Below are 19,473 nucleotides of genomic sequence, written 5' to 3' on the forward strand. Positions count from 1 at the left end.
CTGACAGAAGCGCGCCTAGCTCTGATGTGAGTGCGTGCCAAGAGAGTTGCGTGCGAAGGCCACATCAGGTCATTGAGATGACTCCTCCGCCACCTGAACTATGAGGAAGTTAACGCCACCCAATCGGGTATATAACATGAACCACATCTTTGCCAAGAGGACCGCCGACCGATAAAAACATCTTGACAGAGCTTTGCTGAATCAAATGCGTTTGTTAAAGGTTTGGTCTGCAAGTCCAAACAGAAACAAAAGGCTAATTCATTTGAACTGGAATATTTAGAGCTGACTGCTCTTCTACTATTCATCCTATTAACAGAAACATTGGACAGCTTTTTGGTGAGTTATTAATCTTTTGATTTAATGCTTTATGTATGTGTAATTGTTCACGTTATAATGTGTTGTAGTGTCTCCAATTAGCGTGATTATCAGAGCGCTTACTACGCATGCCACTCTACTGTGCCATTGGTCGCTATGTAAACAAAGGCAGACAGGTGCGGCGCGTGTATCGAGGAAATAATGATCCATAAAACGCTTTATCCGAGTTTTGTATTTATTCAAATTGTAAATTTCGTTTGTTTAAAATAATGTTTAAGCTGTTAACTATTGTTCAATTGATTATCATTGGTCCAAAATAACGTGCCTGTGGTTGAAATATATGACTGTGGCGTGCTAATATTACTTTTCAGAATTGTGACATTAATGGAGGTAACCTTTAGTAAGTCATATGATTTATTTACATAGATGATGATCCCACCGGGTGACTGCTTGTACGCCGGCAGGAAAAGAAGAAAACCGGTCCAGAAACAGTTGAGTATATTTATAGAGAGCCTGTGTGTCTGTCTCTAACTTCTGTTTTATATTTAATAAATGAAAGCAGAGAAAGATTTTAGTTTGACAAATTGTTCTCAGGTCCAAATACACAGCCTACCTTTTATTTACTTCATTTGATAATATACGTGTGAATAAGTTATAAAGTGCTTTTCTGTTCATGTCTCTTTGTTGTAGAGTTTCTTGCAAATTAAACATTCAATTTCCTTGCTTTTAACGTGACATATTATAATTATTGTAATCGCATTCAACCGGTTTAATTATAATTATATACTATAATCAATAGCAAAATCAATTTGATCAATGTCTTATTGATTACACTCATTATTATTGTTCAATAATAGATTTTCCATAGTTCATCTAGCAGGAAATACCTATTGGCTTCCTGTACAAAACTAGGACAACCTATTTCCAATACACTCCACATATAGTACAACCATATTTATTTCCTTAACTTTAGGGAGGTCATATTTGATTTATGGAATAATGGAAACATACTGTAACAAACTTAATTGCATTGGTTGACTACTGACTTAATATGTGAACATATTAAAATGACAATATCCAAGCTAACAGTTAAACTCCTAAAATTATTCAGCATTTAACTACAGCTTTATTCATATGCTTGACCATATTGTTTTGAGAAATGTTGGTCCTACATGAAATAAACTGAACAGACATTTGCAAACACAATTCCTCAAAATGTATATATTTAGAATTGATTTGTTATTTCTTTGAATTTCAAAGCAATTGTTGGGTTAGGGACAAAACTGAAACATGAAAGGTCACCATCACATGCATTGAAAACTCACTTTGTGAAGACTTTTCTTAGAAAGAAAAAAGATTTTGTTAAGGTCAGGTTTAGGGTCAGACAGAACATGTAGGCACGTCATAAAACAGTGGGCTTTCTTAGGTTCTCATTCTGTTTCCGATTCTGCTTGCGATCTCTTTGGTGTGGCAGGAAACCCACGTCGTCGAGCCAGAAGACCAACCCGTCTAAGCGCCACAGGGACCGCCTGAACGCCGAGCTGGACCGCCTGGCCAGCCTGCTGCCCTTCTCCCCAGACATCATCTCCAAGCTGGACAAGCTCTCCGTGCTGCGCCTCAGTGTGTCCTACCTGCGGGTCAAGAGCTTCTTCCAAGGTAGGGGCACCCTCTCACTGTGTGTGTGTGTGTGTGTTTGTCTGTTTGTTTGTGTGTGTGTTTGTATATGTGAGTACTGGTGAGAAAACAAGCAGGCTTGCTTACCCCCCTCAGACGAGAGCGGTGTACGTTCGTGTACGGGACAGTTTAGTGCCATCGCGTGGCGCGTTTACACGTCACCGCTGAGCTCTCTTTAGTCACCATGAACTGCATTCATTTGACACAAAAATTCTAATACAGTTTGAGACATACTGGGAAAGGTGAGCCTAAAAGTATCTATTTCTTCCATTTAAAAACTTGTTTTCCCTCACTGAGATCAAATTCAAGTATGTTCAATTACACTGATTGCATATCCCTCTATCCTGGCACAGTCATCAGCTATCCATGTACAGGTCCTTTGTTTCAACCTTGCCACTACTCTAGTGGTCCACTTCCGAGGCCTACATTATTGATGAGACAGATCAAACAAAGGAACTATTAATATCACAGCCATACACAACTAAACGTAATATCTTTATACATTGGGTAATATACTGTATCTTTTTAATTTACAACTGTAGATTACATTATTTCATATAATCCCTATGTGTATATTGCAGCTGAATATCACTTCTACCAACCGATGTACATTCCTACCATGTACTAGATGTCAGACATTAAGTCAGGTTTTCAAGTTGTGATTTCACACTTAGATTTCTTAGCGGGAATTCCAAATGATATGCTTGAGTGTAGAGCTGTGTGCCTGACCTATTTTAGCTGTAGCCATGTTAGCCTTGGTCCCTTAGTCTACATGTGATGGATAAACATGATGAAAGCTCCTGTTTTATTTTGAGAATCTCTCTCTTTCTCACACTCACTCACACACACTCACACACACGCACACTCACACACACACACACACACACACACTCACACACACACACTCACACACACACACACACACACACACACACACACACACACACACACACACACACACACACACACACACACACACACACACACACACGCACACATGCTCACAGTGGTCAGACTCATCTGGCTGTCCTTCTGTAGTGCTTCATTTTTGCTGTCATGTGCCCCCCCCCCCGGCCCCCTGACTGCTGTAATGAAAGATGCAAGGTCAAGGTAGGCTGGGGCTGCAGTTGTTCACTGGGCTGATTACCTTGGTTTTGGATTCAGATCAGGCTGGAGGGAATTGTCCACTCGTCAGAGGGTGTCAGAAGTGGGATTATTTATGTCGGTTGAGATGTCAGAGTTCAGTCGTGCCTTAAAACAGGACTCGGAGGCCAAACTCTCCCCCTGCTCTTTCTCACGGTCAACACCACGAAACCTCCCTTTAATCTGAGGACCTGTGGATGGTCTGGACCCCACTCTGTAGCCCCACTCCGGCCGACGCTTCGGACCTCTGTGCACCAGAACTGCATACTTGCATACTTGGCAATAAAGTTGTTTCTATTCTACTCTATTCTACTCTGCTCTACTCTACTCTCCATGACAAAATTCCAGAGTCTCCTCCTTTTGTGGTCTATCAGCTACAGTTACATAAGGAACAATTGGGTCTCATTAGCGATCAGTGTGAAGTATTGTGGGCCGTCTCTGTGGCCTGGGTCTGGCCCTGCATGAGCTGCACAGTGTCTTGCTTGAGTAATCCCCCATCAGTAATTGCATAGATTGGCCCCGCGTAACAAAGGATGGAAGTGAGTGACCCCCAGAGTCCAAACGCACCACCTCGGGTCTAGACGCCTAACATGTCAGCCCAACAGGCCCTGGGCGCCAACCCAGCGCCTCGCCGGGTGGACGCCTTTGTTGTCCCAACACCATCGTTGGAGTGCCGTCCGTTGCAATTAAGCTCAAATTTGATCACCCTGCCCTGGTCTCTCTGTGTTCCCGTGTGATTTCATGACCTCCGACCCCAGAGGGGAGCAACAAAGACCGTGTTTTCACCCGCTGAAACGCGATGATATACCTCGACTGCTTTCAGTCGCTTCAAACGTGCCGCTGTCCACGTAGCCCGTCCCGCCTCGCCGTGGCAACAGATCAGACAATGCAGCTGACTTCAGAGAGGGTGCGCGCTTCAAGTGCCGGTGTTTCGTCTTCATTTACCCCCATCACGTTATCTATTATACCGTCTTCTCATTGAGGATTACTTTGACTTCCTCGGTCTGAATGAGTCACTGGCTTCACATTGCCGTGTGAGGATGGAAGCAGCCCTCACGTTATTTATCGTTTAATTGTCTTCTCATTGAGGATTATGTTTATTTCCTCGGAATGACTCACCATCTCAGCTGCACATCGTGTGCGAGTTTGGAAGCAGCTCTCTGTGAGGATACCGCACAAGAATAGCCCTGTAACCCCCAACGGCCTCTCCTGCCTGTACGACGCTGTGCCACATGCTAAATGTCCCCCCTCATCCAGTCGCTGAGGTTCTGCTTGCCAAGTTCCGGTCAGAGGGAGTACTTACATGTCACGCATGCACGTAGCGCCGGCAGGCGAGCTAGCGGAGCAGAGTGCCAGCTCCCAATGAGCTCACAGGGAGGGTAATAGGATTGGAGTATGCATACATGGGGGGAGTTTGACCATCCACTGACCTCAATTAAAAACCGGCAGGTGAGGCGATGAGGGTTGAGAGGAACAGGGATGACTCACCGGGAGGGCCCTGGGGGTGCGTGACTGGATAAGGCTGGTTCATGCTGCCCAAACAAACATCTACAAACACCAACAGTCAACAGTTGTTGGGTTGGTTTGGTGTGATGTGCCTGTTGGCGATTGTTGAGGCAGTGTGGAATTACAGTTTTCTTTCCTAACTTTGTGCACGTAAACGTGCAGACAATCTAGGAACTCCACACTCCTGCCCCATTAAGGATCATTGTGTTTATGCCAGTGGAGCTAACAGCTAGCTGTTGGCTCCACGGCATATTTAAATGGACGGCATATTTGAGGGGAATTACGTTGTGTACTGTAGCGTTGACAAATGGGCGTAGTTCTTTAATGGGCTGTTCTGGGGGAGAGAGAGAGAGAGAGAGAAGAAGAGAGATAAATGGAGAGCACATAATATCAAGGAGACAATCAAAAAAATGTGTATTCTGTTTTGCTATGGTTTATGTGGATAAAATGTGCCCATAGGCAACATTCACAGAGCATGAACATGTAAATTCACGAGAAGGAAAAAAAACGATTTGCCATCACGCATAGCGTGAGTTTGAGTGACCCCAATATGTCACCAAGAACAGGAGGGGCGTTGATCCTGCTTTAACTCCGTGATGCTGGCAAACTCAGCTGGCACAAGTCCCTTTGTCTATACTCACCCCTAACATGTCATCTGCACTTACTGTGGCAACAACATCCCATAATATCAGTTCACCCTAGGCTGAGACCCTTTACAAGCCTGTCTTCTCACAAAGGCACATTAATCTATTCTGTCACAATAAGAATTACCGTGAGAAAACAATCGTGTTTGTGTCTCTACTAAGGGGAAAGAGGACTAATAAAAAGACGAGGAAATAATTGACTGAGATGAGATGAACATGTACTTTATGTGCTAGAACAAATCAATTTATTGTATTTTTATGTGTGCTATCGCTGTTCTGTCATTGAGCCCAAGTGATCATAACAACGTATGTACCTGGACTGGGGAGTTGGAACACCATTTTGTTTAATAATCCTAGATAAATGTAGAAATTACCTTATGGTGTTGGTAAACTATAATCACGCGCACACACACACTCGACACTACTGACGGTGTAGGTCAGTTAAAATAAGTTCTTCTTCGATTCCAACATGCTCAGTTACTCCAAAACACCTCCCATACACACCGACAATCAAACGCATGCCCACACCGTCTCTCACAATAAGGGGGGTCAGAGATTGTAAACTTGTCAGCCACTCCGCGGTGCCTGATGTGACACACACACACACAATCACGCACAATAGGATCTATCAGCTTGGGTGTCAACTTGGGCTTGAACCTAATTGGGGCTGGGAGTGTACGACCACGAAGGCTTCCATGTGTGTCGTCCATCTGGGGGGGGGGCACCAGATGTCTGGACGAGCTCTCACCGGGAGACCCCAGGGAAGGGAGGGTCTGGATGGCTCCTCCCCAGTCGTGACCAACGCTTACCAGGCTGTCCAGGACAACCCTGCTTGTAGGACCGTGAGGATGGAGAACCGGTCTTCTCCAGGCTGTGAAACCAGGTCGCCCTGTTGGGGACAGGAGTCACCTGACCCACACCCAGGGAACCAACCCAGCGACAATGACAGACAACGGTTTTTCTCTTCCTCGATTTGTACATTCATATCTGTTTTGACAGCCAATAAAGTATCGTACTGATAAAAAGTTTAAAAAAAATACTAGTAAAGGAAATGTCAGTTGCTGAATATACTTGTGGGAACCTAGGCCCTTATTTTTTTTGATGACTGGGGATCTGCTCCCTGTGCGCCCCTGAAGGAAGTGAGAATGTGCGTACTGTCTCTTTAAGAGGCTCTGCGTGTAGAAGTGTTGTAGTAAAGCTGGCCAGGCTAGGGCTTGCGTGACTGCAGCAGACTGGGGTTCTGACCTCAGAAACTGTGATGAAAATGATCTGTCGATCAGTGCACCCGAGAGGAGGGGAGGAAGGGGAGAGGGGAGGGAGTGGAGAAGGGGGGGAGGGGCGGGGCGTGGCGGGGGGGGAGGGAGGGAGGGAGAGGAGAGGAGAGGAGAGGAAGAACCACAGAACCATTGAACTGTGTTTGTTCCCCTTTCCCCTTGTGTATACAGATGTTAGGATTCATATTCTGTTGTCTGAAGGTGCCATGAAGCAGAGAGAAGCTTTAGCTTGCGCTAGATACACGAGCAGAGCCATTCTTCAATGGGCAGACTGTGTTCATGTCAGCGAGCACCTTTATGTTGACACATGTACTGTATGTGGCCCATAGTACATACAATCATATTTTGACAGTTTTATTTGGGCTTTTACATTGCATTTCAGAACAATGTGATTAAAGGTTATGTGTACCCTCTGCCAGATACGTTCTGTCCTTGAATGTCACAATTTGCATATCCCTCCTCACTGGCCACCCAGGCCTTGTCACAGCAGCTCTGTGCAGCGTATCCATGCTCAAGGCCAATTAGACCTGTGCGTTCATGCTGATGTCTCTTGGCTGAGTAGATGGCTGTGCTTGTGCTTGGCACTCATTCACTTGTCTGGATTGTTACTAGAGGCTGAGAGGGAAGAAGAGGGAGAGGGAGGAAGAGGGGGAGGAAGGGGAGGGAAGAGAGGGAAAGAGAGAGAGGGGGAGGGGGGCCACTGGTGCTTCAGAACCCAACATGTTTGTGATTGATCAAAAGAAAGAAAATGCTTCAAAGCCATGTTAGGCCTTTGTAATTCCATGCAATGTCTTATCTTGAGGGATATCAGGGACTGATGTAATTGAGAAACAGCCTGATAAGCGTCTGTGGAGGACATATGTATGGCCAGCGAGTTGCCAGACTGGCTGAAGGCAGAGAGACAGAGAAGACACAGACTTCTCCAAAAGCCAGCACATTCCCCAGAAAGCTCTGGCTTGTTTGCGTGCACTGTTTCCCCCCCCCAGCATGCACACCACATGTCTGAACACCACATAGAAGAGTTGTCTGGACCCTAAAAGCAGTTTGGGCTCTTTAAAAAAGAAACTATAACGATGTCAGTTACTGCAGTTGCTTTTCTGGCCAGAGGCAGTAAGGCTAGGACAATCGTACACACACATTGACACTGGCAAATACACAATGTACTGTAGCTAACATATAGTATAAGATCTATAATCCTAGGACTGGTTGTGCTCAAACACCCCCCCCCCGCCTCCCTCCATTTGCCTTGACTTGTAGAGAGGATGCTGAAATGATATTGTGCAGAATCCAGAGGATTAGACTTGGCAGCCTTGAGAGCTCTCTGAGTTTGGCTCAGTGTTTGTGATGGAGAGTCATATTTATAACGGTCAGTGTCAGAGAATTTGTAATCACTTGGCCTGCTGACAGCCGTGAGTGATTGACAGTTGTCCGAGAGAGGCCGGGACATTCCCTCATGGTCAGCCAATCCCTGGACAGTCCCCATCTCTCATCCTTTTCCTGGGTTGGATGACACTCTCTGGAGCCGTCCAATAGGCAGTGGCCTTGACCTTCTTTCACTGATCTGGGAGCATGCATACACTCTTGAAGAATGTGTGTGTGTGTGTGTGTTTCTGCATATGACAAATGGATGGTTCCTTCTCAACATCCCGTAAGAGAAATGTTTTTTAAACCTTGTTGACCTTTCAAATACGTAGGGGTGGCGATAATCCACACGATATGGCCCATATAGATCATGAAATAGCAGCTGCATTTAGGATTATAGCCTTCAGGAAAATAGCTACCCTCTGCATTAAACACCTAGCGTACATTTCCAACAATGTTTCCCCCCTCAGGACACACTATCTATTTCTCTTCAGAAAAGTGGTTTAGTTTGGATGTTCAGTGTTGCGTCTAAACGACCGTAGGATCCTTCCTCGTGTGTTCGCTGTCCCAGGGGGGGTTGTTATGTAGCAAACACGAGTGTCTGTATTAGGGGGTGTTGGCGGCCCATTGTTACCATGACATCTGGTGGTGCTGTAGTTCCAGCGTTGACGGGAGGAGTCTGGGTTCAGTTAACACCTCTGCTCATTCAGCAAACAGCCGGGCAGAGAGACTGAGGAGAGGAAAGAGAGAGATAGAAGGAGAGAGAGAGAGATAGAGAGGGAGAGGGGAGAGAGGGAGAGGGGAGAGAGGGAGAGGGGAGAGGGGAGAGGGGAGGGCGGTTGTATGGAGGGGAAGATGAAGATGGATTGAAAGTCTGTTCTGGATACATTCTTTACAGACACGAAGATGGTGCACTGGCTCTGAAGTAACTTGAGTAGACTCCATATTAGGTGCCTCTACCTATCTGTGTGTACTGTGTGTGTGTGTGTGTGTGTGTGTGTGTGTGTGTGTGTGTGTGTGTGTGGAGGGAGGGGGTGGGGGCTAGGGAGCAGTGTGGGGTGCGTAAGTAAGGGTGACAGATTAAACGGGTTGAACAGCGCTGGTGATGTCACACAGCAGGCTTTTAACCTGAAGTGTTCAGGCCTCATTGACCTTGTCAAGGCCTGTTGAGGTGCTGCCACTGAGGACACACACACACACAAACGTTCCTCAGCCTCGCCATGCTAATGAGAACCTGCTTAGAGCTGGGCAGGAGCTCAACGCACGCACACACACACAGTCCCCCACTCCAGCCCAAAATTGGCAGATAGAAGGAAAGAAACACATACATACTGAGCACGCAACCCTGGGACTCCGTGCAGGTGAAGGATTTACTCTGCACGCTTTGGGAATCCCACTCCTCCTGTTCCTCCCTCCTCTCTCGCTCTCTCTCTCTCTCTCTCTCTCTCTCTCTCTCTCTCTCTCTCTCTCTCTCTCTCTCTCTCTCTCTCTCTCTCTCTCTCTCTCCCTCCTCCCCCCTTCTCTCTCTCTCCCTCCCTCTTTCTCTCTCTCTCATTCTCTCGTTCTCTCTCGTTCTCTCTCATTCCTTCTCTCCCTGTTCTCAATGTGAAGTGATGAGAAGCAATTGCAGCTGACACAGAACAGGTGAAAGTTCCTTTTCTTTCTCTCTCCTGCTCTCTGTCTCTCTCTCTCTCTCCTTCACTCTCTCTTTTACTGTCTTTTTCCCTTGCTCACTCCATTTCTCTCTTTTCTTTTTGGAACGTTGATCCACCTCCTGTGTCCTGATTCCGCACTCCTCAAGCCGGCATGGCTACCATTAGACCAAGAGGACATCTGTGGAGTCAACATTTAGTCTTACACAGACCGGGTCTTTGTTTGTGGGTTTCCGGATCCTCTTTGGGGTCTCATACCAGCTTCACTGACGACCACATGAAGGATCGTATTGTCTCCCTTACCGTCCATGTGTCAACAACCCCTGGCAGAGAAACTGTGGGATTCTGGCTTGTTTTCTAACTTCTGTAAATGACTTGTTTTATCGTCTTTCTTTTTGAATTTGACATGAATGGTTTGGCATGTCAACAGCCAAAAGAAACCCTTGTCATCATATATGATGACTCATTTGTCTGGTCTGGGGAGAATTAAAAGTGCTCTTTTGTTTCTGAAAGGATCTATCCAGTTCTGGCACACATTTGAACTGAAGCTGTGACTACATGGGAGAGCACAGTGGGCAGGATAGCTCCAGTCCTTTGTTCTGATGAAACGGTCTGTTTCCTCGTTCCCTTGACTGGGTGGAGGACAGACGTTATACATGGTTTTAGACAGAAGCCTCCACACATCCCGCTTAATTTTACTTGTCCTCTACAATCGGCATTTCATCTGGCTTGTAAGCAGGCTAGGCTAGGCTAGGCTAGGCTAGGCTAAGCTAGGCTAGGCTAGGCTAAGCTAAGCTAGGCTAGCAGGTGTGCGTGAGCAGTGAGCTGTGCTGGATGGGTGAGTAGTTATCTGACCTCAGAGGTGATGTGGCAGCCCCCTTGTACACCCTTTGCCCCCTCCCCCTCACACACACACCACCATCCCCACCTAGTCCCCTTAAACATCTTTCCCACCCCCACCATCTCAACACCACCACCAACCCTCCCCCCCACATTCCCTCCTCCCCCCTCCCCCCTCCCCCTGGGCTCGCGTGATGTTGGTGTGCGCTTCTGTGCGCAGGATGGCAGCCCTACCCTCCAACTGGAACATGTGATAACAAGATCATGGCATGGATTAGCGTGCCGATTCGCCCCGCAACCGATCTCATGAGGAGCGGCCCGGGATGAGTCGGATTTCCTTGGCCCACTGTTTGGGGGAAACGCTCTCTGGATGGAAATACTGAGCTTCATAACTGCAAGTCACGAAACGTGAACTGTGAGTAGTGATCCGGAGCAAGGCTCACTGTGCAGGCTGGCACCTGGCAGGCTGTACCTGCCCGGCTCCCCAGAGCCCCTGAATCCTACAGGTGTTCTCTGTGTGTGCACCTCCTCTGCTTCCTGGATCCTCTGCTTCCTGGATCCTCTCCTGAAGCTGGATGTGCTTTCTATGAACCTCACCAAGTCCTCCGTAATCCGCAGCAAAGGATTTGAAAACCGTTGTTTTATTTTCAGGACCAATAGGGAATTGTCTGAAAGTGCGTGACCAGGAGAGGAGTCTTTGGCACGACTTTCAAAAGCTTGATCGCTATTTCTACTGCCACCCCCGGAGGTCTTTTACTACAGCTACGCATTCATTGCGTGTCCAAGTGTGTGTGTGTGTGTGACTGTGTGTGTGTGTGTGTTTGCGCACATGGTGTGTGTGTTAATGAGTGTCTGTGCTAAATGGATGCACATCACTGAGCATGTGCTCATGTGTGTTTGCGTGCACATTTGTGCACGTCTGCATGTGTGTGTGTGTGTTTGTGCACGTGTGTGTTGATCTCTCATTCTAAACTTAACAGTGGAAATCGACATTAAGTGTTTTTCCATGTTTTTCAGAGGAAACTCTTGTGCTACCCCACTCACTGCAGGGGGATCATTTCATACAATTCTGTAATAAACAATAGACTCCATTAGTCAAAAAAAAGAAGAGACATATACAGTAGATATGTGCTATATAAGTGAGCTGTACCAGGGCTGTGTGCGTTACTTTTGTTGCGTATATTGTTTCAGTTGCAGAGGGCCCAAGCATTTAGCGCCATGTCACTGTTTTCCAGCAGTCATCAATATTTAACATCTGTTGTTATTACAAAAATCTTTATGGACTTATGTAGGCTATCTCGCTGCACGCGATGACTTGAACGAGTGCCAGCCTCTTGCTAGAGATCCCGGGAGATTGACAGAGGCATCAGTTGCGTGACAGTGAAGCCTCAATACGCCAACCCTCTCTCCTGCTCTCTCTCTCACGCTCTCTCTCTCTCCTCCCACTCCCGTTCTCTCTCTCCCGCTCGCTTCTTCCTGTTATCTCTCTCCCCTCCCACTCCCTGTCTCTCTCCTGCTCTCTCCTCCCACTCCCTCTTTATTCTCTCTCTCTCTCTCCCTTCCTTCCTTCCTTCCTTCCTTCCCTCCCCCCCCCCTCCCTCCCTCTCTTTCTGTGGGTGTCTTGACTCAAATTTCCTGGGCAAGACACGGAGGCGGAGGCGGCCGGGGTGGAGCTAGGCTAATGAGGAGGCTGGCCATTTGTCACCCAGCCTCTCTCCCTCCTCGTGCCACTGGTGAATATATCTTTGTGCTTTCGAACACGCAAAGGCTGTCAGAGAGCAGAAGCTCTCACACACATCCCCGTGCTGCTGCTAGCGGTGAGCGGCTAGCTGCTAGCGGTGAGCGGCTAGCAGCTAGCGGTGAGCGAGAGTCAGAAACTGCTGCTCTCAGTCTGCTTTAGCTGGCTGGCTTCCTGAACAGAAGGCTTTCTCTGGTCACCTGGTCGCTGACATAAAAGCTTGTTGTATGGTACTCGCACACATTAAATCCCAGTTTGAAGTAAGCTCAGTCCTTAATTTGACCACTGTGTGTGTGTGTGTGTGTGTGATTACAGTGTATGAATTGTCCTTTCTCTCACCTCCCTGCAGCTATCCAGGAGAAGCCATGCAGGAAGGCTGTGCTGGAGCCCCAGCCTGGAACTTCCCACCACGACCCAGGGAAGGAACACCAGACGCTGGGCGCTGGTGTGATGGAGAGTGACCTCCTGCTGGAGGTAGAGAGACAGTACTACCAGAAAATGATAGAGACCGAGAGAGAGACATAAAGAGAGGGAGAGAGAGATGACGGGCACACCGTGAAGAGAGCAGTTCTCCTCATCCCCTGCCTGTTTGGTAGAAGATCCCGTCCTCCTAAGATGATTGCTCTATTAATACACCATGGCCATTGAGCAGAAGTAAAAGCATTTGTACATTGCGTGAGGCAGAGAGATAAACACACAAGCACACAGTGGAATCACTGACACAGAATCTCCAGGCAGGAAGCACATTGATTATGTTTCTGATCTAGGACGTCTTGAGCGCGCTTTCGTGCTCCAGTCAGACTGCAGCAGGTTGATTAGAGGGGAAACCCCCCTCCTCCTCACCTCTTCCTCTCCTCCTCCCCCTCACCCCTCTCCCCCTCACCCCCTCCTCACCCACTCCCTGTCACCTCCACTCCCCCTCATCCCCTCTCCTCCTCAACCCTTCCTCCCCCCCTCCTTCTTATTCCATCCCTCCCTCCCTCCCTCCCCATAGGTTGGCCTCTCCATGGGTAGCGTGCCACCCTGAGCAGCGGGATGCGTTGGGGCTGAATAGAGATCGTGACACTGTTAGGTCACTATCACACCAGAGAGTGGGAACCAGGGGCCCCAGCTGACCTGAGCGCTCCCAGATCAGAGCGGAGGTGGCTGGGGCTGGCGAGGAGTAGAGAGGGGAGGAGAAGGGCAGGGGGGCCAAGCCCATGTCACGCCAACGTCACTGTCACTAAACCCGACACAGAGAGCCGACTCTGCTTGATGAGACGATGATGATGAATGCTCTCTCTCTCTCTCTCTCTCTCTCTCTCTCTCTCTCTCTCTCTCTCTCTCTCTCTCTCTCTCTCTCTCTCTCTCTCTCTCTCTTGCTCTCTTGCTCCTCCATCCCATTCTCACTTACCCTCTGTCTGTCTGTCTGTCTGTCTTTCTTTCTCTCTCTCTTCCTTTGGCGTGTAGGTGCAACATACATGTGTCTTGTCTCTCTCCAGTCTCTCACAGGATTTGTCTTGTCTCTCTCCAGTCTCTCACAGGCTTTGTCTTGTCTCTCTCCAGTCTCTCACAGGCTTTTCCTTGTCTCTCTCCAGTCTCTCACAGGCTTTGCCTTGTCTCTCTCCAGTCTCTCACAGGCTTTGCCTTGTCTCTCTCCAGTCTCTCACAGGCTTTGTCTTGTCTCTCTCCAGTCTCTCACAGGCTTTGTCTTGTCTCTCTCCAGTCTCTCACAGGCTTTGCCTTGGTGGTGAGCACAGACGGCCTGATCTTCTACGCCTCCTCCAGCATTGTGGATTACCTGGGCTTCCACCAGGTATCTGTCCCCACCACCCCCCTCCTCTCCTGTGCTGTCCCCACCACCCCCCTCCTCTCCTGTGCTGTCCCCACCACCCCCCTCCTCTCCTGTGTTGATCAACAACATGACTGACAAATCAAAAAGCCAGATGGGCTCAGAGTACAAAACAAATGTTGACAATTCATAACTACGCTTTATTATTCCGAATCACAATCATAGCATTTCATCTAGTAATTTAGCAGACGCTCTTATCCAGCAATCCTAGTAGAATCCTAGTAGTCAGTAGTAAGTCTTGAGGATAGAGGTTGAACTACTGTGTATAGGCCTAACAATGGAAACTGCATTCAGAAGAGCAACAACGAAGCAATATAAAACTATTTTATAGTAGCCTAAAGCACACACAAAGGAACTCAAACACATTTAGCCAGAGTTGAGTTTTAATCGCTGTCCGTGTCCTTTAAGTCATTATTAAGAAACCCAAACATAGGTCAAGTAAATTTTGAAGCCATACTATAGCGTTTGTCATATAGTTTTTGTCTATCGGAAAATAGTCGGTTGGAATGTTCAGAATCACATATGTGTGACGCTACTCCTTAACGGGTTAAAGTAAAAAAAATGCTTCTAGTGAAACAAAAGAGCTGGCTCCTCTGTGTGGATCTGAGACCCTGTCTCGGTGTGCTTGCAGGGAGAGAGGCCTCTCAAGGCAAGTGATCAAAGCCCTGCGTGCCTCCCAAGTGGATGTTGTGGGGAGGTTGAATATTTTAGTGGGAGTCTTTGAGGGTTGTGTTTTTATATGAACGGAGGGGATGACTGGAGCTGGGGGGCGGTGAGGGTAGGGCGGAGCGGGCAGGGGGGGAGGGATTACGAGAGTGGGTTTGCCGGGGTTGCAGCGTTTTTTCATCAGCGTAGCGTTGCAAATGTCGGTCCTCATGCAAGCAGATTTGGTGTCACGCAAGGCATAAACAAGGAGAGGAGGGAAGCCCACAGTCACACTGGTGTGTGTGGAAGTCACCAAGGATACGGGACTGATTCAACTGGTGGAGATTTGAGTTTTTTTTCAATCATCTAAGTACTTACTTAAGTTATTGATTAGTCTGTAGCCAAGCTGTTTGTGGCAACCTAATCCTTCTGTTTGAAGTCACATGCTTGATCGGAGTTATTATGGTAACATTACTTACATACTCTCTTCTCAGCTGTAGATTCAGACAGAGTTGATTCAGTCATGCTTTTTTTTTTTACAAAGTACTAAAGCACTGTGATATCAGAAAACTATTCAAGTGGGATGTCCCATCCGAAGAGATCTAACTTAGATGAGCTTAACCTGTCACAGAGGCCCACGACCCTTGCTCTCTCCCCTCACCCCTGGGTCCCCTGGGCCCCTCACCCCTGGGCTCCCTGGCCCCTGGGCCCCCTGGCCCCTGTCTGGGGCCCACAGTGTTGGGTTCTCACCAGGGCCACTTCACAGCGACACTTGCGGTGTCTGCACAGATACCTCGTTGGCGTCTGACTATTGACCAGCTCTACCCGACCGTGACGTGGGTTAAGTGGCAAGGTCGACGAGCCGCCCAAACACAATACGCTGCCCTAATGAGGGGGTTAATTGGGTTGGAGCAGAAGGAGTGTTTTGTGACTAATCCCTCCCGACCCCAACTCACTGAACCCCCCTGGAAATACGCGTTGTGTTGTGATGATGGGTCATGTTTTGCAAAATGATTTCTAGTGTTTTCTTTTTGGATCATTTGTTGACTTTACTCTATATACTGCACTTGAACACAGCTACGTGCCTATACCTCCGATCAATGCGAGGTTTCTGTTATGTTTCGGTTTGCTTCTCTGTTGGTGCAGTTGTTGCGGGGGGGGTGGGGGGTGGGGTGGATCAGTTGTCAAGCGTTTGACTGCAGATTAAGGGGGTCCCAGCTTCACACCCCCCCCTCATCACTCTGACCAGAAGCATCTGCTAAATGAAGACACTGGTATTACACTCCTGTTAAGTACGTGTTTGTCTGTTTGGATTTGAGTGTCTGATCAGCCCTCTCTGTGCCCCCCCCCCTCCTCCCCTCCCCCCAGACTGACGTCATGCACCAGAACGTGTTCGACTACATCCATGTGGAGGAGAGACAGGAGTTCAGACGCCAGCTCCACTGGGCCATGTGCCCCCCACCACAGGGGGGCGAGGCCCTCGACCACCCCCCAGCCACCGCCACCGGTAAGTACAGGATGAACGAGTGACTTATCGCATGGACGAATTAATACATTATTCACCCTGGGGGGGGAGTGGGGGGGGGGTGAATCTCTCTCCTCCACTGGTAGAGAAGGATAAGACATGACACATAAAAAGCCCAACAGCACCACATCATCATTGGAGTGTCGTGCGCCACCAGACGTTTCTGTGTCGTGTCTCGCGCTGACTTGTAGGTGAGGACTTTGTGGTGGGCAGTCTGTTCAGTGCCCAGGAGCCAGACGGGGTGCCTCTGGAGCTGACGGCCTTCCTCACTCGCTGCTTCATCGCCCGTGCTCGCTGCCTGCTGGACAGCACCTCTGGCTTCCTGGTACGACTTCACCTCACCTCACACCCCTCCCCTCCCACACCCCTCCCCACAATGCAATGTTGACACCTGGGGGGTTGAGATCCCCACCTGTACTTCACATTGAATAAAAGCGTTTGCTAAATAAATGCACAATGATTAATGCCGTTGCATACTGTGTGTGCATCAGAGCATGCAGTTCCAGGGCAGTCTGAAGTTCCTCCAGGGCCAGAAGAAGAGGACTGACTCTGGGGCTTTGGTGCCCCCCCAGCTGGCTCTGTTCTGTGTGGCGGTGCCCCTCGTGATGCCCTCCATCACTGAGCTCAAGCTCAAGGGCCTGACAGTTAGGAGCAAGAACAAGGGCCCTGTCTCCACCACTCTGGAACGCAGGTGAAGACACACACACAGACACACAAAATATTTAATATTGGATTCACTTGAAAGGTTTGGTCGTGGTTACACGCCACTGTGTTAAGTCATTTAAAGTACACTTGGTAAAGTTACCAAGTAGCAAGTGTCTTTTGAATTAGCGTTGATGCGTTGAATCACTTCGCAACTTTGTGAGATTATTATGTACTGTACAAGGAAAGCAGAACACTTAATTGGCGTCAATACAACTTCCTACATATCCAGTGAGGTGATAGAGATGTTAAAAAACAAAGATTAATGGATATCAGTAAGTATTATTTTCATCAGAGTCATCCTTTGATACTGGGTTCTTCTTCCTGGGTTTTATCCTAGTGAGAAGAGGCAGCGCTCACGAGGGTCATGTGACAGCAGTGACTTCCTTCTTCTCAACTGGTCTAGCTCCGCCCCTCCCAGGGACCCCTGCCACTACACCCCCTGGACGCCCCTCTCCAAAGACGGCCTGCGCTACCGTAGCAATGAGGGCTACTACCCCCAGGACGAGCCCCTCAACTTCTGCCTGTCCTCCCTGGGGGGGCCCAAGGCCCAGAGCCCTGTGGTGGACCCCTCCTGGGACAGCATCCGGACCCCCTCCGCCTCCCGCAAAGCCCCCAGCGGGAGCTACGTCACAGGCCGCCAGGGTAAGTACAACCCTCTGGGAAAGGCCGGAAGCTTCCGGATGTCTCCCGGGTACAGCGACGGCAGCAGGCAGGAGGTGTCTCAGAGCAAGCTGTACGCGGACGTGGAGGGTTTCTGCGACGACGGAGGGCTGAAGGGTGACGTCAGGTACATGGGCCACCTGGACTGCTACGGCGGCATGGTGCTGCCCGAGGCCATCAAGACGGAGCAGGACTCGGACTCGGAGAACGGCGGGAACCTGTACGGCCTCGCCCACAACGGCTCGTGGGGCGGAGCGGCGGAGAAGCAGCAGACTCAGCGCTACGGCCCGGCCTATCAGGAGCAGCCGCAGGTGAAGACGGAGGTGGGTTTTTACGAGGAGTACTCCAACTGCCACCGGGACAAGAGCCGGATCAGCCCCCCCCTTAACGGGCATCACAAGTACCTCTATGCAGCCGCAGGGGCCCTCCGGCTGCCCAGGCGTGCCCTGAACAAGGACGTGGGCCAGTTCAGTCCCCACAGGGTCCCCCACCCAGACCCCCTCTGCAGCAGCCAGGGGGTGAACTGTATGGACAACCACGTCTACGGGAACGGTACTGTGGAGCACAAGGGCTACCTGCAGCCGGAGGACAAACTGGGCTACGAGTTCCGTGGGAATGGTCTGGTTCACTCCATAAAGAGAGAGCCCATGGACTCCCCGCCCTGGTCTGACGGCAGTTGCCATGACATCAGCCAGATACCCTTGCAGAGGAGGGCGATCCCTAACTGTGCTATGAATGCTCTGGTGCACAAATCGAACCCGTACATATACATGCAGTGAAAAGGCACACCAACCCCTTCTGTGGTCTCAACCATGCCTCTTTTGTATTATATCAAAAGGTTGGTTGGACTCTTTTAACTCAGGTAAACAGCAGTTACAGAATCAAAGAAAGCATATGAGAGACATTTTTGTATGTAACTGTGCACATTACACACACCACACCTTAGAAATATCACTATCTTTTTCAGTTTTGTGTTTGTTAAATATGTATTGTTTAGCTTGTCTTGATTGGTCGAATCTAAATGGTACACAAAGGATGTAAAATTGTGTTTGGATATATTTTATAATGTACTTATTTATGTTTACTCACACTGAAAAGGGTGGCATATTCAGTGGATTGTTGTAGTCTATAGCAGTGCTCCTAACCAATATGATTTTAGTTAAATTACACACAAGTTATTACACAGCCTTGTATTTTGTAAATAACTCAAATAGATATAATTGATTTTAAGTGATCCAATATTTTTGTCATTATACACTAAATACCTCTTTGAAACAGTATGATTTATCTATTAGCCTTTTTGATTAAATCTTTGATAAATCTTTTTATTATTTGAAATGATTGATTAATTTATTGTTCAGATTTATGTTGTGTTTTGAAGATAATATTTCGGTAGGCAACGTGTTTAAGTTCAACGAAGATTAACTGCTATTTACACAATTTCTCCAGATTTCTGAATTGTGTCACAAAATATTTGACACTAATGTTTTTGTAGTCTAATTATAATCATATTATTTAAGTAACGTTTGTTAAAGCCTAGATTATTCAATTGACTTGTAATATTAAGTAGGCCTTGTGTTTCTTTAAAGTTTTGAAAATAACAACTTTTCAACTGTTAACGGTTGTCTTCTGGTCAACAACACAGCTGCATGCAGCATTCTTTACAACATTATTTTCAATAAATTGCCGTTTTAAAAATAACAATTTGTTTGTTTTATTGCAAAATGTTGAATTCGACAAATGTGGATTCTGATATGCATTTATGATTTTCAAAACAAAACGGTAAGTGGGTATTACTATCGATTATAAGTGTACAGACAAACTGTATGCGTTGTGTTATATATATACATATATATATGAATTTTTATTAATTTCAACCTATAAAACTCAAAATAAATCATAAAAAAGTTGTAATGCAAGGTTAGAATGGAACTACGCCAAATCGTCGCGCTGCTGATG

At 47.8% G+C, this 19,473-nt stretch overlaps 1 protein-coding gene across 1 annotated transcript; it reads left to right on the forward strand.

Moving 5' to 3' along the window:
• Positions 1–141: 141 nt before the first annotated feature.
• ahrrb (aryl-hydrocarbon receptor repressor b) lies at positions 142–19,197 on the forward strand. The gene is made up of 9 exons (XM_062481150.1): positions 142–336; positions 742–806; positions 1,790–1,971; positions 12,498–12,622; positions 13,854–13,943; positions 15,993–16,131; positions 16,341–16,474; positions 16,641–16,840; positions 17,192–19,197. Exons 2-9 carry the CDS (start codon positions 742–744, stop codon positions 18,291–18,293), a joined length of 2,037 nt encoding a protein of 678 aa, XP_062337134.1. The 5' UTR covers positions 142–336; the 3' UTR covers positions 18,294–19,197.
• The last annotated feature ends 276 nt before the right edge of the window (positions 19,198–19,473 follow it).

This window comes from Osmerus eperlanus, chromosome 16 (assembly GCF_963692335.1).
Source record: "Osmerus eperlanus chromosome 16, fOsmEpe2.1, whole genome shotgun sequence".
NCBI classification, from domain to species: domain Eukaryota; kingdom Metazoa; phylum Chordata; class Actinopteri; order Osmeriformes; family Osmeridae; genus Osmerus; species Osmerus eperlanus.